This window comes from Mirounga leonina, unplaced genomic scaffold (genome assembly GCF_011800145.1).
Source record: "Mirounga leonina isolate KUSES-001 unplaced genomic scaffold, KU_Mleo_1.0 Mir_151, whole genome shotgun sequence".
NCBI lineage: Eukaryota > Metazoa > Chordata > Mammalia > Carnivora > Phocidae > Mirounga > Mirounga leonina.
The window spans coordinates 61,439,854-61,461,349 of record NW_023270377.1 but is presented as its reverse complement, the minus strand read 5'-3'; the positions used below and the strand labels follow the sequence as shown (position 1 = coordinate 61,461,349).

At 38.9% G+C, this 21,496-nt stretch overlaps 1 protein-coding gene across 1 annotated transcript in view; it reads right to left on the bottom strand.

Moving 5' to 3' along the window:
* Positions 1 to 21,496, bottom strand: part of LRP2 (LDL receptor related protein 2) — a 199,627-nt gene that overhangs the window by 82,078 nt on the left and 96,053 nt on the right. Inside the window, exons 26-34 of the mRNA XM_035008361.1 lie at positions 19,713 to 20,090; positions 18,264 to 18,512; positions 16,410 to 16,621; positions 15,471 to 15,655; positions 14,212 to 14,440; positions 12,469 to 12,646; positions 10,049 to 10,177; positions 3,879 to 4,045; positions 2,707 to 2,850 (exon numbers count right to left, since the gene is read on the bottom strand). Of these exons, the coding sequence (XP_034864252.1) occupies positions 2,707 to 2,850; positions 3,879 to 4,045; positions 10,049 to 10,177; positions 12,469 to 12,646; positions 14,212 to 14,440; positions 15,471 to 15,655; positions 16,410 to 16,621; positions 18,264 to 18,512; positions 19,713 to 20,090 (1,871 nt within the window). The remainder of the gene's footprint in view (positions 1 to 2,706; positions 2,851 to 3,878; positions 4,046 to 10,048; positions 10,178 to 12,468; positions 12,647 to 14,211; positions 14,441 to 15,470; positions 15,656 to 16,409; positions 16,622 to 18,263; positions 18,513 to 19,712; positions 20,091 to 21,496) is intronic.

Here is a 21,496-nt window from a genome sequence, read left to right as displayed (position 1 = left end):
CAAGTTCTCTCTCACACAACCATTCTGTATGCTTCGCTCTTCAGCGACAATATTGCATTTAGTGAATACGCACACAGCTACCCCTAGTGGAAAACAACTTATTCAGTATTTCTCTTATTTTCAAATTTGAATTAAATGTGAGTTACTCTTATGCTGGAAGGGACATTGTTCATGTAAACAGTAAGCAAACACTATTTCTGTGCCCTTACTGCAATCTAATATTCCCCTGACAGAGTCACCATTGACATCAACAAAGCAGAAAACCAATAAAAAACACTAAAAGGGCAATTTACCTTTGGATCATTATTCTCATAGGTCTGCTGTGGCTATTCTAAATATACTGGTAGTTTGAGAGAAACAGGACTCTGTATTCACTAAGATACCTTAGTGTCAAGAAGTACTTTTAGTTACTGAGCTATAATTCCATTTTACAGCTATGGAAGCAGAGGCCAGAGAAGTAATTTGTCCAAGGTCAAATACCCTGTGAGTGGAGGAAATACAGTACTGTCCCCAGTCTATCAAGTGCTTTTCTCTGCCTGCGATGACTTTTCCTTACTTACTCATTTGGCAGAAATTAAGTACGGGTCATCTTTCAGGATGCAGCCCACAGGTAACTGGTTCTCCTGCCATTCTACCTCCTCACACATTTACCTCTGCCCCTAGTCACAGAACACTTTATAGTTACTGCTCATATCACACTTAGCACTCTGGAACAAAGCTATTTGTTTGCATGTCTAACTCTCAGAACTACTCAAAAGCAGGAAAAAAAAAAAAACTTTATTCATCTTTGAAGATCCAGGACTAATAATGGGACGGATGTGTTTACTAGTATGTGTTCAGTAAGTAAGCCAGACTCAAAGCAGGTCTTTGGACTCCAAAGCAAATTATCTTTCCTCTGTGCCTCACTGCATTCGGGCACAATTACGAACTTTAGGTTTTATATGATTAGAGTGGCCTTACCAATAAAACATTTGCATGCGCGCACACACACATTCATTCACTCACTCGCACAGTATTTATCAGCTGGTGCCTTTTCATTTTACCTAATACTGATGGAGGAAACATGTTCCCTGCTTTTGGAAAACTATCAGTTTAAAAGGGAAGACCCCCATTTACAAAGCAAGAGACCAAAAAACAGAGTAGGAACATACTGTCATTCAGAATGAAGCACTGAGCAGATGTGAGTTTGGAATTAAGGGTTTTAGGCAGTCCATTGTGCCAATGTTTTGATGGGAGAGTGGTATTTTTAGTTGAGATAATGAAAAGACACCTTTTGTCGTGGTCAAAAAGGGTTACAGCAGGCTGGATTGCTGGAGTTGTCATTTTTAACAAGGCAAAGTCAGAACACTGCCTGGGCATCAGGGCAGTGAAGCTGTTTAAACCAGTTTCTTAAATTATATAAAATTCAGGTTCTTATTTAAACAACAAAGGGCTTGAACCAGATGAGCCTCCAAGATTCCCCTCATGTTAAGAGCTGACAATTCTACCTGACTTGAGATAGTTCAGAGGTTAGCAATTGTACATATTGCAAATGTCCCTCTGATTGTGAATGTGTACTACCGTCGCCTGCGCTCGGGAATGCTGTGAGAATTTAATGAGATCCTGTTTGTAGAAGACCTCTGTAAACTGTAAGCAAGCACTTCCCCTTTCCAATCCGCTCTAACTTAGCCACTTGACTGCTATGAGCCTTCCTCCCCTTAATTCAGCATCTATCTTTCTGAATGCTCCACAGAGAACCAGCTGACTAGCTGGTGCCTCACCCTGAGCTGTGAGCTGTCACTCTACACAGCCTTGCTAACTGCCCCGCTCACAAGACCCTCCCTTTGCTTTAGAAATTTTCACTTTCAAAATTATTATGAATTAATAATCCCTTACAGGGACGCCTGGGAGGCTCAGTCGGTTAAGCATCTGCCTTCAGCTCAGGTCATGATCTCAGGGTCCTGGGATGGAGTCCTGCATCGGGCTCCCTGCTCGGCGGGGAGCCTGCTTCTCCCTCTGCCTGCCACTCCCCCCTGCTTGTGCTCTGACCAATAAATAAATAAAAATCTTTAATAATCCCTTACACGTTTTAACTTTGTCCCAGAATGGAGTAACCAATACTAGTTGAGCCAACTCTGATTTACTTCATGTGATTGCATACCGATACCCCATCTAAAATTTCTTCTGGAAATTAAAGTAAAAAGAACACTTATCGCAATGAGGAAACTATCAAAGGAATTAGAATCAAGTTTCTACTTTCTGTTTCACTGTTAGGAAAACTGTATGGAGCCATAGAAAGATTTCCATCTTGGAACAGAAGTAACCTATAAACTTGGTTTGGACTGAAATAGCATCAGACTTGATGAGAAAAGACAGGGAAAATTTCCTACCTACTATATTCTTCCATACTTAATGCTGAGTTCCTTATGTAATTTTTCATTTATCTTTTTATATATTTTTATAGATTGCCTAAAATCCTTTTATATGAACCAGTTAGTATTGATGCTTAGGAGGAAAATAAAATAGGGCAGTAGAAAGTTCCAGTAATTTATATTTCTAAGGTGGTTTTACTCCTTCACTTCTAAGACTGATAGTTCATACTGATAGTTCCTCCCTTTGGCTTCCTGATGAAAAATAATTTCAAAATCTAGGAGAGCATTTCCTGAGAACAAATTTTACATGCATCAAAAGCCAGTGTTCGTGTAAATAGTATTATGGAATCATTACCTCAATTGATGGAGTTCCAGGATTGGTGTAATACAAGTTTCTTGATAGCCAATCTAAGGCCAGGCTCATGGAAGACCCCAACCTAGATAGAGAAACCAATACTGTCCTGTTGGTGCCATCTGTCTTCACTCTGTGAATTTCACCCTGGAAAGAAAGGAGGAGAAGTGAGCTGTTTCAAGGCCACAGTTTCTCTACGGAAGCACTTTCTTCGCTGCAGCTACCGCCGCCTGCTACGTTTCTTGAACACGCCTCGCATTTGGAGACAAGGCAAAGGTGCGGCGCCACTGGGTGGGCTCACCGTGTATAATGCTAACACCAGCAATACTTTGAAAATAATGATTTTTTAAGTGTGTCCGAGGCTCATCATTCGAGTTGCCTCTGAGATTGGCTACAGAGATTCTTTCTTAACTACCACAGGCCACAGTCATAAAAATAACCCAAGTCACAGGTGAAAATCAGGAGGCCAATATAGCCATAAAATCCTATTTTATTTACATAGAGGTGACAAGCATTAAACACAAAGATCTTCCCTCTCTTCCTCATTTGCAATCTCGCTGCCCCTTCCCCATCCTCACAGCTTTCTCCTCTAAAGGGTGGGCTCCCATACGAAGAGAACTGAAGGAGTACTCTTTTTATCCTGGAGGCAAAGATGCTGATGAGGACCCCAGCAGCCACATCAAATGCTTTCCTGGAATTTCCTCAGGGGATCTACTGCTTTTTGTCGAGTTATGATCATTTTTATATTCATCTAATATCTTCTACTAGCTTAAAACTCCTGAAGAGCAAGCTTTGTTACTGCTTCTTCTTGGTGTGTATTCTACAGCAGAAGGTCATTAGTTCAGTGCAGAGCAAATAGTAGGCACTTAATAAATACTTGCTGGATGAACAAATAAATAATACCCAATAGCTTAAATGGGCTTATTATCTGGTCTTTGCTCCAGGCCAGCCTCCTATGTACATCCTTCACTGAATCAAAAAAACTTAGTGGTACTATATGGTAATTAAACGAATTTAAATAAAATAAAAAATTTTTTAAACTTAGTGGTAAATTAATTTACTCCTGGACCATGTCTCTTTTATCCACCCAGCAAAAGTTTGCTTATAAGAAGGCATTGGCGCAGTTCGACTCTTCAAGAACAAGTTATACACTTTGAATGTTATTCAAAACTTACTGGATTCTCAACCCAATAGATGAACTGCTCTGAGTCATCAAACTCAACATCGTAACCGTTCATCACCCCTGCTATGGGGACCATAGCATCGTTGCTCTTCACCTCGGGATTAAGGGAGATTCCAAAAATTATACTGTATCTTACAGTTATTAAGAAAGGTTGATCATCTGTGAAAATAGCAGAATATCAATCAAAATTATATCCCACTATTCCCAGACATGTAGAGTAATGGAAGGCAGTGGACTGTTATCATCTCTTAGGATAAAATGCCCTTGCAGCTTTGCAGCAATAAATATCATACACATTACGTATTTCATCAGGCAACCCAGGGCCTTAGATCGGGTTTCAGCGGGTTGCCCGGGCACCACCTTACTCTTCGTGAATCCCTTGCTTACATGGATAAAGCATCTGTGTTTGTTAAGCATCACAGTGTGCGCATAGACAAACCTCACTAATACCCAGTAACTCAAGAAAAGGAGAGTTGGATTTTGAAAAAAAAAATTTGAAGAAAACATATGGACTATTCTTGGTGAGTTTTAATATTACCAAGTGTAGCCTAGTGTTTATTAGAGACTTTAATTACTAAGTAAATCCAATGTACAATCTCTACAATTATTGTTTGATCAACAGCTGTCTTCTGCACTTGATTTTAACTCCCAAAAGGCAGTGACTATGTCTGATTTACTCACTATTATGTCCCCAAACCTGGCATGTAATAGTTGCCAAATAAGTATTTGCTAACTAAATGAATGACCACATAAATGAATAAATAGATGGATGCATAAGCTGGTACAGCCACTCTGGAAAACAGTATGGTGTTTCCTCAAAACGTTGAAAATAGAGCTACCCTACATCCCAATTGCACTACTGGGTATTTACCCTAAAGATACAAATGTAGTGATCCAAAGGGGTACGTGCACCCTAATGTTTATAGCAGCAATGTCCACAGTAGCCAAACTCTGGAAAGAGCCTAGATGTCCATCAACAGATGAATGGATAAAGAAGATGTGGGGGGTGTGTGTGTGTGTGTGTGTGTGTGTGTGTGTGTATATATATACACACACACACACACACAATGGAATATTATGCAGCCATCAAAAAATGACACCTAAGTCAATCAGAGAAAGACAATTATCATATGATCTCACTGATACGGGGAATTTGAGAAACAAAACAGAGAATCATAGGGGAAGGGAGGGAAAAAAGAAACAAGACAAAACCAGGCAGGGTTTGTCTCTTATGGAAGAGACTCTTAATCTCTGGAAACAAACTGAGGGTTGCTGGAGTGGAGGGGGGTGGGAGGGTTGGGGTGGCTGGGTGATGGACACTGGGGAGGATATGTACTACGGTGACCACTGTGAATTGTGTAAGACTGATGAATCACAGAACTATACCCCTGAATCAAATAATACATTATATGTTGACTTAAAAAAATTTTAAAAATAGATACATAAATGAATATGTAAATAGGATTTTCTAAAGTTCTCAAAAGTATCTGTATACTGCAACTTAAACAAACTCATAATATCTTATTCAAACTATCAGTTCACTTAATCTCCTTAACGGGAAACAAGAGGTCCTTTTTCGAAGATAATCTTTACCCTAGCTATAGTCCTTTTAGCAAAAAAATCTAAACTGATGAAATTCAAGAATGGGGTTTTATTTATAATTATCTCAGAAAAGGAAAACTGAACTATGGGTTTTGTGGTATGAAGACATCTACATAAGATATATCACATAGTAAGCAAAATTAAAATGATTATCACTGCATAATTTTCATCTGCTAAAAATGATGTTTTCATTCTTTTAATAATCTGGAAAGCTTTAGATCTTCAAAGGGATTATTTTGTGTGTGTTTTTTTAAGATTTTATTTATTTGACAGAGACACAGGGAGAGAGGGAACACGAGCAGGGGGAGTGGGGGAGAGAGCAGCAGACTCTCCGCTGAGCAGGGAGCCCGATGTGGGGCTCGATGCGGGGCTCGATCCCAGAACCCTGGGATCAGGACCCGAGGCGAAGGCAGACGCTTAACGACTGAGCTACCCAGGCGCCCCTTCCAAGGGATTATTCTGGCTCTTTACTGATTTTAACACCTCATTAGCTTTTCCTTGTTCCTGGCATTTCTATTACTAAAAATAACTTAGCATTTATTAATGTAGTAAACATTTAAAGTAATATTGCAACTATTAATGCTGTATTTTTACAAAGCCCTACAATATACAGCTTTAGTCTTTCCCAATAAACCTGCAAAGTTGTTTTCAACTGAGGCCAATACAACTTGCAGGGGCTAATGTGAGAGTTTAACTCACCAGCCTGTCCTCTCTCACCTGCCCCACATTGCCTCTCTTCTGAATATAATAGCCATAAATAATCGCCCCTATTTATTGGGAATGTGTGCCACATAGTATGCACCAAATATTATTTCATTACTTTATCTCCCTAAAGCCTCATAACCCTGTTAGGTCATTACCCCTCCCCAACCCCCAACTTTCAAATGAGGCACAGAGAAATTAAGCAATTTAACCAAGCTCACACAGCCAGATCCTCAGACTCCAAAACTTAGGTTCTTAATCACTACTCTGCAAAAAGTGCAGGCCGGGTACTAAATTATTGAGTATCAAATTACCACTTAACTTCATTTAACTGCAGTAATATACTGTGAAAGCTATATTATGAGTTCAGATGTACCTTGAAATTATACTGAGATATTTAATTATTTATTCATTATATAAGTGCTCATTTGTCCAGTAAAAACAAGAAATGTTCCCCAATTTCACAAGGAAATTTTAAATTTTACTTACTCAGAACCTAATACTGCTCTTTTACATGTATAATTTTCCTTTTGTTTAATTGGAGGAACTTTCAACCAAAGCAACGTTTAGGGCCTAAAAAACTGCATTTCTCATCCATCAAACATGGGCCTTTTTGATTCTTCTAAGAAGTTCCTCCTCTCTAGCCCTACCCAGATCTACTCCTTTGGCCACTATTCCCTCACAGGGCTGTGTCTCAGGCCCTTGATCTGATGGTTCCTGCTGGATTTGAGAAGGCTGATCACTCAGGAATATTTATGGGCAATCCACCAGAGGGTGGGGTGTCATTCAGTGCTGCACTGGTGAAGGTGTGAGAGCCAAGGTGAAGGATGATGCCAGGGAAGCGCTAGACAGGACTGACCATTGAGACAAGTGGCATAGGGGAGTGTATGAAAAGTGCTCTGTGGGACAGAAGAAAGGAGTGATTTTATGACACTATACAGCTATAAAGGAGCAAATGGGTGAAAAACACAGGACTGAAGAAGGAGCAAAAAGGGTTACTGGAGGGCTTGTCATTCACTCAGCATTTACTGAGTGCTACTGTCTGCCACAGGCAATGACCATCTATCAGGTGTAGGCTTAATCCTCAAGGAACTTAGAGTCTACAGAACAAGGCCAAGTACGTGGACCCTTTAGATTTCCAATGATAATGGCCATCAAGGAATATGCACAGAAGTACCTGGGGTTGTATGGGAAGGACTTCAGGAGGAAGTGACATTCAAGCCATACTAGGACAGCATGTCTCAGTCTTTTTTTTTTTTCTTTTTTTAAGATTTCGTTTATTTATTTGAGAGAGAGAGAGCAAGAGAGGGGGAGAGGGAAGTGGGCGCCCTGCTTAGTGGGGGAGCCAGGCACAGGGCTTGATCCTGGAACTCTGGGAGCATTTCCTGAGCCAAAGGCTGATGCTCAACCGACTGAGCCACCCAGGTACACCTGTCTCAGTCTTTTGAAATAAAAAAATCATTTCTTCATTTTTATTCTTTATGTCATGATCCCATTACAATTAGTTTTAGCAGAGCAGAGAAGTAGAGAGCAGTCAGAAATGGGAAACTGATGATGTAATTGAAGAGCAACATTTATTACTCCCTAACAAGGTCCTCCTTAACTCAGACCTTGCACTAACTGATCAGCGCTGCAAACTTTCCAACAGTGTGTGCAAGCAGTGTTTTCTTCTTATGTTGCACATAATCACTGAAACAATTTCTTTGTGTCCCTCAGTTTGAGCCAGAAACCTATTTTGGGTCTCAGGTTGTTTATTGTAGAGGATGGTGGGGAGATGTTTTGGTTTGCTTTTTGTTTATTTGTTTTTGGCATTGTGGAGAACATGTTTTTCTAAAGAATAAAAAGCTATTTCATGCAGAGAAAGTTCTCAGTTTTAAATTCTATAATATAAAATTAGGAAAAAATAGAAATAGCTCATAATTCCCTTACCCAACTGTAACCACTATTGGTGCTCATGTGTGTGTCTTCCAGACCTTTTTATTATTTTTTTAAGAATTTATTTTATTTTATTTGGAGAGAAAGAGAGAGCACGTGGGGGAGGGAGGAGCAGAGGGAAAGAGAGAGAGAGAATCTCAAGCAGACTCCATGCTGAGTGCAGAGCCCAACACAGGGCTCAATCCCACAACCTTGAAACCCGGACTGGAGTCAAAATCAAGAGTCGGACGCCAAACCGACTGAGCCACCCAGGCGCCCCTTCCAAACCTTTTTAATGCATATTTTTCTATGGCCAATACTGAACAGTATCTGCTTTTTCACTTAACCTTATCACATAAGCACTTCCAAAGATATTCCAGATACTTAGTAAACAATATTTTAAAAGCTATTTAACCTGTAAATCAAGTAAAATATTTTCATCTATAAATGTTAACAAGTCTTCTAAGCTTCTTACTGAAAAAAAAATTGTGGAATTCTTTTTTTTAGTTAACATATATTGGCATTAAGTTACCCAATTGCTGCTCAGAGATCAATTGAGAAATACTAAAAAAATTCCACCTCAGTAAAGTCAAACTATGGAAAATCACTAGTGGAATTATTCTAGAAACAACAAAAGGTACTATTTAGATATCAATCACCATCAGATAGTAATATTGATTACACCAATCCCCAATGCACAGTTCAACAATCTTTGTGTGGTGAAAGAATGCTTTGTATCCAAAATGTCTATAGCCCAATTTAATCTTCTGCTGAAAGACTCAGAGGACACACTAAATTAAACAATGTCAACAAGGATTAGGTGCATAATAAGTCTCTGAAGAAAAACAGCAAATGCCAATCCCTTTGTAAGCATTACCAATAATTAAAATCTTTCATCATGAAAATATCATTGCAAAATGTTATATCTTGATGGAATTCAATTTTCAGTAAGCCTACATCTGCAGAATCTGTAAACACCCATTAATTTCCTGGATTCAGCATAAATTTTCCACTTGTAAACTAACTTTCCCTCTAGAGTAGGATTCTATTTTCTCTTAGTTTAAGAATTTTTTATCATTAAATATTTAATTTAACTTCTCTGCAACCATTTTTGTCAGTACCAAAACACATTCACTCCACTGAGAAATGAAAAGAACTGGAATTTAGAGTAACTCTCTAGATTTTTAAGCGAAAGGTGAATAGATTTTTTTAAAAAGACTTTATTATATCTAGTACATACGCCAGCAGAAATCTCTTTGGTGGATTGACTCTCCCTTTCCTTTTTGTTCTTACTCCCTAAAGTACTTTAGTATAATTCTCCACAAACATTTCCAAAACTATCTAGGGTGAGATGAAGATTAAATTGCTCAGTCACTTATGATCTATCACCCAAAGAAAACTTTCATTTTTAAAATAACCAGATATTAATTACTGAAATTGGTGTCAGAAGACCTATGCTGGGACATGCATCATTGACTATTATAATAACAACAAGATAAGGAGCCTGAAAAATAAAGCCATACACAAGTGTCGAGAATTCTTAAGTGCAACAATGAATCATGGAACAGTTCATCTAAAACTAATGATGTAATGTATGGGGATTAACATAAGAATAAAAAATATATATATATTTAAAAAAAAAAGAATTCTTAAGTGCAGAATTTGGAACTTCCTATTCTCATAGCTTGCCTCACTGTGTCCAGGTAATATAAGGTTAAGAATTGTTGAATCACATGCACACATCATACGAGCTTCACATACAGAAATTATATTACAGCTGAGGTGCTCATGTCAATTACCCCAGACAGCACGTACTCCAGGTACTCACTAAATCGAACGGTGAACACAACCCACATTCCATTAGCAAGTGGCTTAGAGCTGACATTCCTTTGTTAAACTATGGCAAGTTCCACTTTCAGGGCACACTTAAAGGGCATACTGTACCTTTCAAGCAAGTCACAGAATCATGAGAAAGACTCCATCCCGAAGGACAAGCACAGGAATAAAGGTGTGGCCTCTGGGAGGAAAGCAAGCATAGATGACTGCAGGAGGAAGAAGTGCATGAATTTTCACCTGTAATAGAAAAAGAAAAGAAGAAAACATTGGTGAATGGAAGACCTCCCACATTAAAGTGCACAGAATGAACTGATAAAGTGATACACACACACAATTAATATCATTCAGCCATGAAAAGGAGAAAATCTTGCTGTTTGCAACATGGATGGACCTTGAAAGCATACACTAAGTGAAATAAGTCAGAGAGAGAAAGACAAACACTACATGATCTCACTCGTATGTGAAATCTAAGAAAAACCAAACTCATAGAACAGATTGGCGGTTGCCAAATGCACAGAGTAGGCGGTGGGCAAAATGGGTGAAGGTGGTCAAAAGGTGAAAACTTCCAACTACAAGATAAGTAAGTCCTAGGATATAATGTACAGTATGATGACTACAGTTAACAATGCTGTATCATATATTTTAAAGTCGTTAAGACAGTAGATCTTAAAAATTCTCATCACACACATACACAAAAATTTTGTAACTTCATATAATGGGGGATATTCACTGAACTTACTGTCATGATCATTTCATAATATGTACATATATCAAATCATGTTGTACACCTAAAAATATAATGTTATATGTCAAATTTCTCTCAATTTAAATAAATAAATTTTAAAATGTACACACAGTCATGCTGTTACTGTCCTCCCAGAGACGCCCAGTAGAGACACAAGTACATTAGGTTACCTCTGTCAGTTTGGCTTTTTTTTTTCCCCTAAACTACATTACTCTTCCCTAGCATTATGCTTTCAACACAAAATTCGAAAGAGAAAGAAGTGGGTAATGACTTCCCCAAGGTCACAGAACAATCCTGTCTATAACCAGACTATGAACAAATAGCCACTGAGTAACCCCGAGCTTAGTAATAGAAATATGATGCCAAATAATACGTGTCTCCTTGTCCGAGCTAAAAGAGATCTTTTTACATTAAATGAAACCAATGTGCACGTTCCCTTTGTGACCTTGACACTTACCCACTGTTGTCCAAGTTTTGGTTAGATAGTAATCTTTTATTTTTCTATTGATGACATCTTTGTGTGTCTCTGCTTTTTAAAATAAATAAGGGATCCTGTGTGCATCCCAAACTCACAGGATGTTCTCCAGATCTTTAATGTTCTTATTACATATCCTGCATTAGATTCATTCACTCAAAAAATGTTCACCATGTTCCAAACACCATTTTAAGCCCTGAGAATACTGTAAACATGGGGCAGATATTCTAACAAAGGGAGACAGACTTAAACTCATAAATATGTGATTTCAAGATATGTAGGTAAAGAGCAAAAGAATTACGAGAGGGGTAAGCTATTTTATTTTATTTATTTATTTATTTATTTTTAAAGATTTTATTTATTTGAGACAGAGAGAATGAGATACAGACAGCATGAGAGGGAGGAAGGTCAGAGGGAGAAGCAGACTCCCTGCCGAGCAGGGAGCCCGATGCGGGACTCGATCCCGGGACTCCAGGATCATGACCTGAGCCGAAGGCAGTTGCCTAACCAACTGAGCTACCCAGGCGCCCCAGGGGTAAGCTATTTTAGATAGGGCAGTCAAGGGCCACCAAGGAGCATTTGAGAGAATCCTAAATGACACTGAAGGAGCAACTAAAGCAGAAATCTGGAGAAGGGGTGTTCCAGGCAGTAGAAAGAACTGGTACCAAAGTTCAGAGTAGGAGGTAGCCTGGTATGCTTCTGGAGCAAAATGAAGTCCAGCGTGGCAAGAGTAAATGGAAGAGGAGACTCAAGGAAGAAAAAGGGCCAGATTCTGAGGCATAGTGAGAAAGCACTACAAGTTTTGTTTGTATGAAGATTAAGCGACTTATCCCTCTTCCCACCAGAAAGAACACCACCAATGCCAAATGTTTAAATCCCCTAGCCATGCACACCACACATCTAGGACGACTTGGGGTGGCTGTAGCACAGCTACAGGGCGCCGTGCCATAATAAACGAGTCCTAAGAATAAGCTGCTCTAAGCCACAGAGTGGCAGCAATGAAAGGATCTAAGGGACTGTCTGGTCTATGCCCCACTTGTCAGCCAAAGAAACTGGGATTCCGAGACTGTCACAGAGACAGGAGCCAACTGCTGAATAAAATGACACAATTTAGATCTCCTGTTACACACAAGATTTTCGTCTACCGTGGTAAATAAAAGTAATGGAAAGGTTAGGACTGGGGTGGTTGGTAAAGAGGAAAGGAAAATGTACGGCCCAAACAAATAGGTCTGCAACACTGTACGCTCAGTGTTCCCAGAACAAGTGGTTTCCAAGCTATTCCCAGGCAGATGTCTCTGTATCACTCACCATCTGGTTGTTTCACAGGATGAACTGCAACAACCCCAAGAGGCTGCTGAACATTACGAATTATGACTGACTGGTTCCCACCATGCCACTTATTGGCTTGAATAACCTGATAAGTAGAGCGGTCAGTCCAGTACACGGAATCTTCAAAGAGAGTTAGGGCATAGGGATGTCGCAGAATCTGTGAAGCCAAAGAGAACAATGAGACTTTGCCCAGAAATAAAAAAGGTGAATAATATAGAAAAGGAAAAGGATAACTGCCCAAGAACATGGTTTCCTTTAGCATTTAATTATTTAATAAAGACATGGGGAAGTCACTGTCAAGAGACAGATGCAAAAATGCACTGCTGACCTATACATATCCCATTATACCACCCCAAATTCTTTCACCTATGTGTGTCATTTAGTCTTCCTTTTTACTCTGGTAATTACTCTGGGCATCCATTTTACGAACGAAAGCAACATTGAAGTGCAGAAAGTAAGATGACTTATCGGGATCCCCTACTCCCAAGCCTTAGCCCCCAGCCCATTATCGCCACTCTTTACCCAGTTCTATCTCTGCCACTCACAGATTCACGTAAATCTGGTAAGAGCCTAGATGCCTATTCCCTGAAGGTAGGGAGGCCCTGCCAGGGTCCCTTAAAGCCACAGAACCATCAACAATGATAACTGTAGTATTTTCTTATTATTTTTTAGACTTACTTATTTTAGAGGCAGAGAGAGCAGGGGGAGGGGCAGAGGGAAAGGGGGAGAGAGAAACCCAAGCAGACTCGTGCTGAGCACGGATCCTGACATGGGGCTTGATCTCAGGAGCTGACCTGAGCTGAAATCAAGAGTCAGACCTTAACCGACTGAGCCACCCAGGTGCCCCAACAATGACAATTTTAAATAGAAGTCAGTAACAGCTCTTTGGTGAAATACGTATTTTCTGTATCTTCCCATTTAACTTGTGAGAACAAATTCAGAATTTTCTGAATAAAAATTGATTAACATATAGAATTGTCTAATTAATATGTTGTACACCTGAAACCAATATAGCGTAATATATCAATTATACTCCAATAAAAGATACGAAATATGTAACAGGCTGTGATTTAATTGAGAAATCTAAATATAAATTATTAATTTTTGCTTAAAACTTTTTTAAAATTTGTTTTATTTTTTTTATTTTATTATGTTATGTTAATCACCATACATTACACCATTAGTTTTTGATGCAGTGTTCCATGATTCATTGCTTGCGTATAACACCCAGTGCTCCATTCAATACGTACTCTCTTTAATACCCATCACCAGGCTAACCCATCCCCCCCCCTCCTCTCCTCTAGAACCCTCAGTTTGTTTCTCAGAGTCCATAGTCTCTCATGGTTCGTCTCCCCCTCCGAGTCCCCCCCTTCATTTTTCCCTTCCTGCTATCTTCTTCTTCTTCTTCTTTTTTTAACATATATTATTTGTTTCAGAGGTACAGGTCTGTGATTCATAGAAGAAACAGATTAACATCTACAGATCAACTAAATCACACAAACTATTAATCCTTCCTGGACATGGCACAATCTTCATGAACTGGAATAAAAATATTTTCTGTTAGAAAAGATGGATTGACCCTCACTCCTGTTGCCACTTTCTGGATTGACCTTGTAATGTCTAAGACACAATAATCAATTTCTTAGTTTTCTTGTTACTGTATGTGCTTTCGACTAAGCCACTCTTGTGGGTTCAGTTTAGTTTTCCTCAATACCAACTTACCAAATCACTGGCTATCACCTGCCTCCGATGCTGTCCATTATAATCACAATAGTCTATGTAATCAAGATAGGAATCTATAAAGTAGAGCAGTCTGTTGGGGTAGTCAATAGTTATGCCACTGGGCCAGAAAATCTTCTCCTGGACAATGACAATGCGCAGACTGCCATCCATGCTGGCTCGCTCAATACGAGGGTGATGGCCCCAGTCAGACCAGAACATCACATGGTCACTGTGAAAAGAAATTCATCACCAATTGGAAAGGATATAGTTCAATCTGAAAATAACTGCCATTTTAAGACGACATCATCTTTATGTTCTGCTTAAAATAAATCATCTCCAGTTCAGAATGTCTGTACAGAGCTTATTATTTCCTCTGAGTGTCCCAAAGTAAAACTGTAATCATAATGCAGTCATAAGCCATCTGGGTGTTTCTAAAATGTTCATAAAACATACAGAACATTATGACAATGAAATGTCCCAATGCCTATTCATGTTTCTGTACAATCCACAAATAGTTCATCTAGAAAAATCCATCTGGCCTTGTTTATCTACCCTGTCATTTTTTAAGATAAAAGAGTCACTTGTTCATCATTAGAGATCCATCATAAATATCACTGGTGTGTAATACTTTACAGTATCTAGGAAGTCTTCATTGCCATTGAGCATAATTTGCCTAACTCATGAGCCTACAGAAAAAAATCTAAGTTAGAGAATTTTAAGTAAACTCAAGGAAAGAAGCCATCCAAGGTTTCAAAGCATCTGGGAAAATTTCTCCTTCCCTTCAGGACCAGCAGACAAACATTTTCTTCCCTACATGACATAAAAGGGAACCCTAATAAACAACATGAAACTAAAGCAGGAAAATCTTGCTTTTTTTGTTGTTGTATAACCATGAGATATCAAAGTTACAAACTGGCCCATCTATGGAATACTATTGTGTACATTCATTACAGACCTAATTATGTAATTCTGTAACGATCAGTTCAATAATTGTGTTACCAAGCTAATGAATCAATGAATCATAACGAACCCACGTGTTCTTAAAGTGAACAACCAATTGCTCTCATGCACTATATGAAGAAGACTAAAAAGATAAAGGATGGATACCAATAACACCTGGTTGGTTACCATTTCTATAGAGATGTTTAAACAAAGTTTCATTTCAAATTTTGAGACACACGTATCAGCCACATCAGGTTACTACTGTTTTTCCCTCATAACCATGTCACAGCAGTATCATTAAAAAAAAAAAGTCTTACCTAATTCTGGGATCTAATGCTAGTCCCCTTGGATTTGATACATTCTTACTAATCAGCACAGTCCTGTGGCTACCATCCAGTTTAGATACTTCAATTGTTTCCAGGGCATAGTCTGTCCAGTAAAGATTGCGACCTACCCAATCTACCACAATACTTTCAGTCATAGTCACACCACTGTTAAGTATCTAAAGACAAAAGTGAATAAAAAGTGAATTCTAAAGACAATAAATGCAAACACTGAAATTATATGAAAATCTAGAATAAAACAACTAAACCTGTCCTATGATTGCTTGTGAGGATGAGAAAATTTTGTCTTCCGTGTAGCTAACCACCAAATCAACAGTAGGGCTTTCCAGGAAAAATATACTACATTTCGAAGAACTGAATACTCTAGGATATACCTCTACTGTTTAAAGTTTTTGCATTTAAACAAAAGCTCCATCCATTCGCTAAACTGGCAACCCTACGAAACTATTAAAATGTTCACATGCCAAAATAATATCTTTACTGATTAAATGCCAACAATTATAAAATAAAGTCCTAAGGGGCGGAGGAAACATAACCACTAAGGGTCAAGAAACTGAAACTGTGGGAGATGGTACTGAGAAACCTAACTAGATTAAAGCTAAGGAAAAACAACCCCTAACTCCCCTGTATTTTCCTCTGCTCTCATCCACTAGGAAAAAGAAAATTGTGAAGTCTCGGCATCATGTGACCTGGAATTCAGAATCACGGATCTGCCTTCAGAGGCCACATTTTTATCTAAAACACCCATGATTGGGAGTTACGAACTTCCAGGCCTCTTGGGTGCAATGTGGCCCAGAGGGGAATACGAGAGCTACCCAGGATGAGGTAGGACCTGTTCTCCCTGGTGAATAAGAGTATTAGACCCAAGACAGGGGGACTAGTCAGGCCAAGTATCAACAGAAATGTACTTACTACTCTTCTGTCTGTTCCATTTTGAAACGCACTCCAGATTTTACCCTGACTTCCATCAGACCAAAAGACACGACCACTGATTGAATCAAAATCAAGAGCTACAATGTGAGAACCATTCCGGACAACTGAATAGATATTGTGAACCTGGGAGGTGATATTGTCAGCAACAATCTGGTTCTGACTTGCCACAAGTAGCAAGAGACCTTCAGATCCTGTCCAAGAAGAAAATACAAAAATGTCAATGAACACGGGAGAAACCACAATTAAAACATCTCTTAAATATTTGATGCAATACTTTTTTTAAAAAAAGATTTTATTTATTTATTTGACAGAGGGAGACACAGCGAGAGAGGGAACACGAGTAGGGGGAGTGGGGGAGGGAGAAGCAGGCTCACCACTGAGCAGGGAGCCCGATGTGGGGCTTGATCCCAGGACCCTGGGACCATGACCTGAGCTGAAGGCAGACGCTTAATGACTGAGCCACCCAGCCGCCCCTTGATGCAATACTTTTGATAACAGAAGGAAGATTTAACTCCAAATTATAGTACTAGGGAAAACAAACAAAAGTCCCTATAAAAAGAATTTATTCATTTCATGTTCATCTTAATAGTTAGCTGATTTTCTTGAGTATTTATTAATATAAGCTTTTTCCGGGTGCCTGGGTGGCTCAGTTGGTTAAGCGACTGCCTTCAGCTCAGGTCATGATCCTGGAGTCCCGGGATCGAGTCCCGCATCGGGCTCCCTGCTTGGCAGGGAGTCTGCTTCTCCCTCTGACCCTCCTCCCTCTCATGCTGTCTGTCTCTCATTCTCTCTCTCTTTCAAATAAATAAAATCTTAAAAAAATATATATATATAAGCTTTTTCCAAAATAGCTTTCTTCCTTTAATTGTACTCCAATGTTCGTCGCACTATCAATCTGGAGCAAACTATACTTGCATTTTTCCAGTTACTATTTGTTATTTTTTTTTTTAAAGATTTTATTTATTTATTTGAGAGAGAGAATGAGACAGAGAGACATGAGAGGGGGAAGGGTCAGAGGGAGAAGCAGACTCCCTGCCGAGCAGGGAGCCCGACGCGGGACTCGATCCAGGGACTCCAGGATCATGACCTGAGCTGAAGGCAGTCGCTTAACCAACTGAGCCACCCAGGCGCCCCTATTTGTTATTTTTGTACTTACTTTTGAATATTGCTTATCTTCCTTCCTACAATGTAGGCTTCCTAATAATGGGAATTAATTCTTTTTGTTTTGCAGCTGTGGCAGAGACTTTTAATTACCTCTCAATATCCCCTCTCCACTTCCTTTTTAGTAATAAATGATGCCAAGTTTTAGCATGGCACACAGCCTTCACCCCCAACTTTATCCCCTGGACTGTCTACCATCCACACTCCTACTTGAAAAAGAAAGGAACTGTCTATTTTGTGTTACCCATCTTTATTTGGTCACTTTTAAAGCAGTCAAATCAATATCTTAATACATAGTATAATCACCTTCACATTATAGAAACTGAATTAATATTGGTTGAATTGAGTCAATTAAGCATTGTATGAAGATGCTTAAATGTGATACAGAAATCATTTTTAAATAATACAAAAACCATTGCTATTATTTTAAATAGAAAATCATCTATTTATGCTTAAACCTCTATTTTCCAAAATATGTCAAGATCTTTATGAGTATTCACTTATTTAATCCTCATAACAAACTCAGGTTTAAGGAGGTTACATAACCCAGCCAGGATTCAAGTCCATTTGACTCCAATGTTGTCAAATGCCTGCATGCAACATTTGATCTTAAACTCTGGAGTGTACTGTTATACTGGCTGGAGTTAGTTCACTTTCAAGTTCAGTCATTACCTGTAACTTTGCAAGTCCTTCGGTCAGTGTCTAACGTGTATTCGTCATCACACCAGCACCGGAAAGAACCTCTCGTATTGAAACAATGCTGGCTACAAAAGCCTGGGACATCACATTCGTCTATGTCTTCACAGGTCTTAGAATCATTGGCAAGCAGGTATCCTGATGGACACAGGCATTGAGCCCCAAAGGGCCCCTGAACACACTGGTGAGTACAACCACCATTGGAATCTAAGCAGCTATCCTGGTCTAGAATAAAGAAAGAGAATCACAGAGGGGAAAAGTCAGGAATCTTTGCTTTTTTGGTTCACTCTATTGTAATATTTGTCATACAATCTGATGCTACCTTAAATGTAATACCCAGGTAAGAACTAAGAGCAGCATTCACTTGGATGAGCTCCATAGGCTCATCAGTGTCTGCTCTAATTTGCTCAAGGACTTACTGTCCTTCACAATCACTGGACTGAAACCACTTTCTTCACTGTAACCCTCTATTATAACTCCATTTAGTGCTGTGAGAGAAACTGAGGAGATATTGCTGGCACCAAGAAACACAACTGTCATTGATAAAGCATGCAAAGAGACTGAAATGACTTCCCACTTGCTTCCTGACATTCTTCTACCTATAGAGAAATGGAAGACAAGACTTTGACATTCAACAGCAAAGGCTAGAAGATCTATGAAAGTGAATAAATGGAAAGGGAAAGGCAACTGGAACACTAGAGGGCACAGATCCACCAGCATGCCACCATTCCTTCCTTTCAGGGACAAAACAGCAATGCATGAAGCCACCCAAAGTCACTTCATATGCCTGGGATGCAAATGCCCTCTAGTGCCATGTATACTCTAACTTATTTTTCAGAGTCATGATATGAAACATGCTCCAGAGGGGGAAGTCAGTCAAAATGATTAGAATATTTTCAGCACAAACATAACCCATTTAAAATCATAAGAATCTAAAATATTTTGCAATCATACCTGGCCGGGGTTCATCTGAGAGTGAGCATTGATTAAAAAGGAAAGAAAGAAAGGACAGCAATTAGGATTACATGCCAATCAAAGGATTTTAATCACAGCAAACACAAATCCCCGGACTTCATTTGTTTTGTGGCAAGTTCTGATTGAAATTAGAAAATACTGAAGTTAGAAAACCTTAGGACCACAGTCCCCCCCAAAAAATTGACAATCTAATGGCCTCATTTTGTCTCATTTTTCTAAAAAATAAGTAAAAACACAGAGCCAAGTGCAAAGGATTTAATGAGAAATATCATCCAGTGGTGATTTATTTGAATTCCAGGATGCTTATCCCTACACAGACTTGAACTCAAAAAGGAACCAAAATCCCTTCCTTAAAGCTACATGGTCACTGAGACAATGGTGATGCACACAGCAGGCCACTGTGTGCTCAGAATGAATTTAAGGCCATTAAACTGTGGTCAGGAAACTTACTGCAAAGTGGGGATTCATCTGTCCCATTGGGGCAGTCAAAGATGCCATCACACACTGCACTCAGATTGACACAGATGCTATGGCCAGGGCAATGCCACTGCCAACTGGGACAGTGAAAGGCCTGCGTGGGGCAGTCCTTCTCATCACTCAGATCCCTGCAGTCATTGTCCCCATCACAGAGCCAATCTCTGAGGATGCAGTTTCCATTTTCACACAGGAAATGAGATGGAGGGCAGGTCCTGGGGGCACAGCCACGGTGCTCATCAGATCCAAAGATGCAGTCTTGATGCCCATCACACTCCCAGCTCTTCGGGATGCAGACACCATCTGCTTGGCACTGAAATTCATCTGGATGGCACATACCGGGAGGCCTCGTTGCTAAGAGAAATGCATGGGGGAGATGGGCTTGTGAATGCAATTCATAATCCTTCTTATGTAACTCCTAGATTCACAGGAAATGATTTTGGATCAAGGGTACATTTAAGAGAATGACTATGACAAATTTAATATTAAAATCTAAAATAACATGTGGTAAAGAAAAATCTTTATATGTGTCTGACAAGTCCCTGGGTCAAAAGAAAATTCTGTCTCCTATGTTTTTAATGTTCATTCAATTACAGATTAAATAAAATTTATCTGCCTCTTTATTAAATAATCACCAGTGCATTTCAATAGAGCTTAAACAGCCATTAATTTATTACTTTGAATTCATGTGTTTAATATCATATATTTGGGTGTTATTAATTTTCCCTCAAGCAAACTATACCCAATGAAACCAGCACACATTAAGTAAACAAAAGGTGACAGTAAATCCTTACTTCTTCGTAAACTTTCCACTATTCATTGAGCAATCCTGGATAGATAAGAGTTGCTTCCCTATCTCACAGGGGTAAACCCAAGCTTCCTCCCAGGGGCCTTGTAAGGCAACAGCAAGTCAGTGGCAATTGGCAGTTTAACCACAAACTATCACAGAAGAATTCCATACTTTCAACACGAACCAGGAAAATCAATGATTAAGAATTTCGGGGTGTTGTAAACATCTATAAAGTATTAAGCATTTTATTTGACTTTTCTTTTTATCCATAGATTTAAATACTTTTTTTCTGATTAGAGAGGAAAACTAATAAAAACCTACTTTTTATGATCCAAAACACCATTAATTCTAACAAATGATCACCTTACTAACAATCTTTTAAAGTCTAAAATCCATTTAACACAAAAAGTGAGCAAGAAGAGATCCCATCTACCATAGGTTTCCAGCCCATGGAGATTATAGATCCATCAGATTTATATTCCATGAAGTGCTCCTTGAATCCTATGACTAGAAAGAATTTCTTTTCTGTGAAACTCAATTGAATTTTATCTGTACCATTTCTAAGGCCCTTATAACTGTGTACTTTGCTTCAGTTATCTCTTAGGTTATATAATTTTTCTTACTTTAAGGAACATCTTAGCAGATATTCAACAAATAATAGTTGAAGTGAATTCATTCAAGTCAATATCAAATACCACTTCACACCGTATGTATACCATGATTTGATCTCTCTATTGAGATTTAAAAGAAACCATTAAGACATCTTTATGTATAAGAAGCCTCAAAAACTTGAAACCCACTAATTTGGGATATCCTAGGAAAAATTAATAGTAAAAACAAAAATATCTAAGAATATTTAACCTACCTAAGGGACCATTGGACAGTGCCCATTTATACAATCACTGGATTCACAAATTATAAGTCATTATTTGGAAATACCTAGTCAACTTTACTGTATGTTCAATACCGC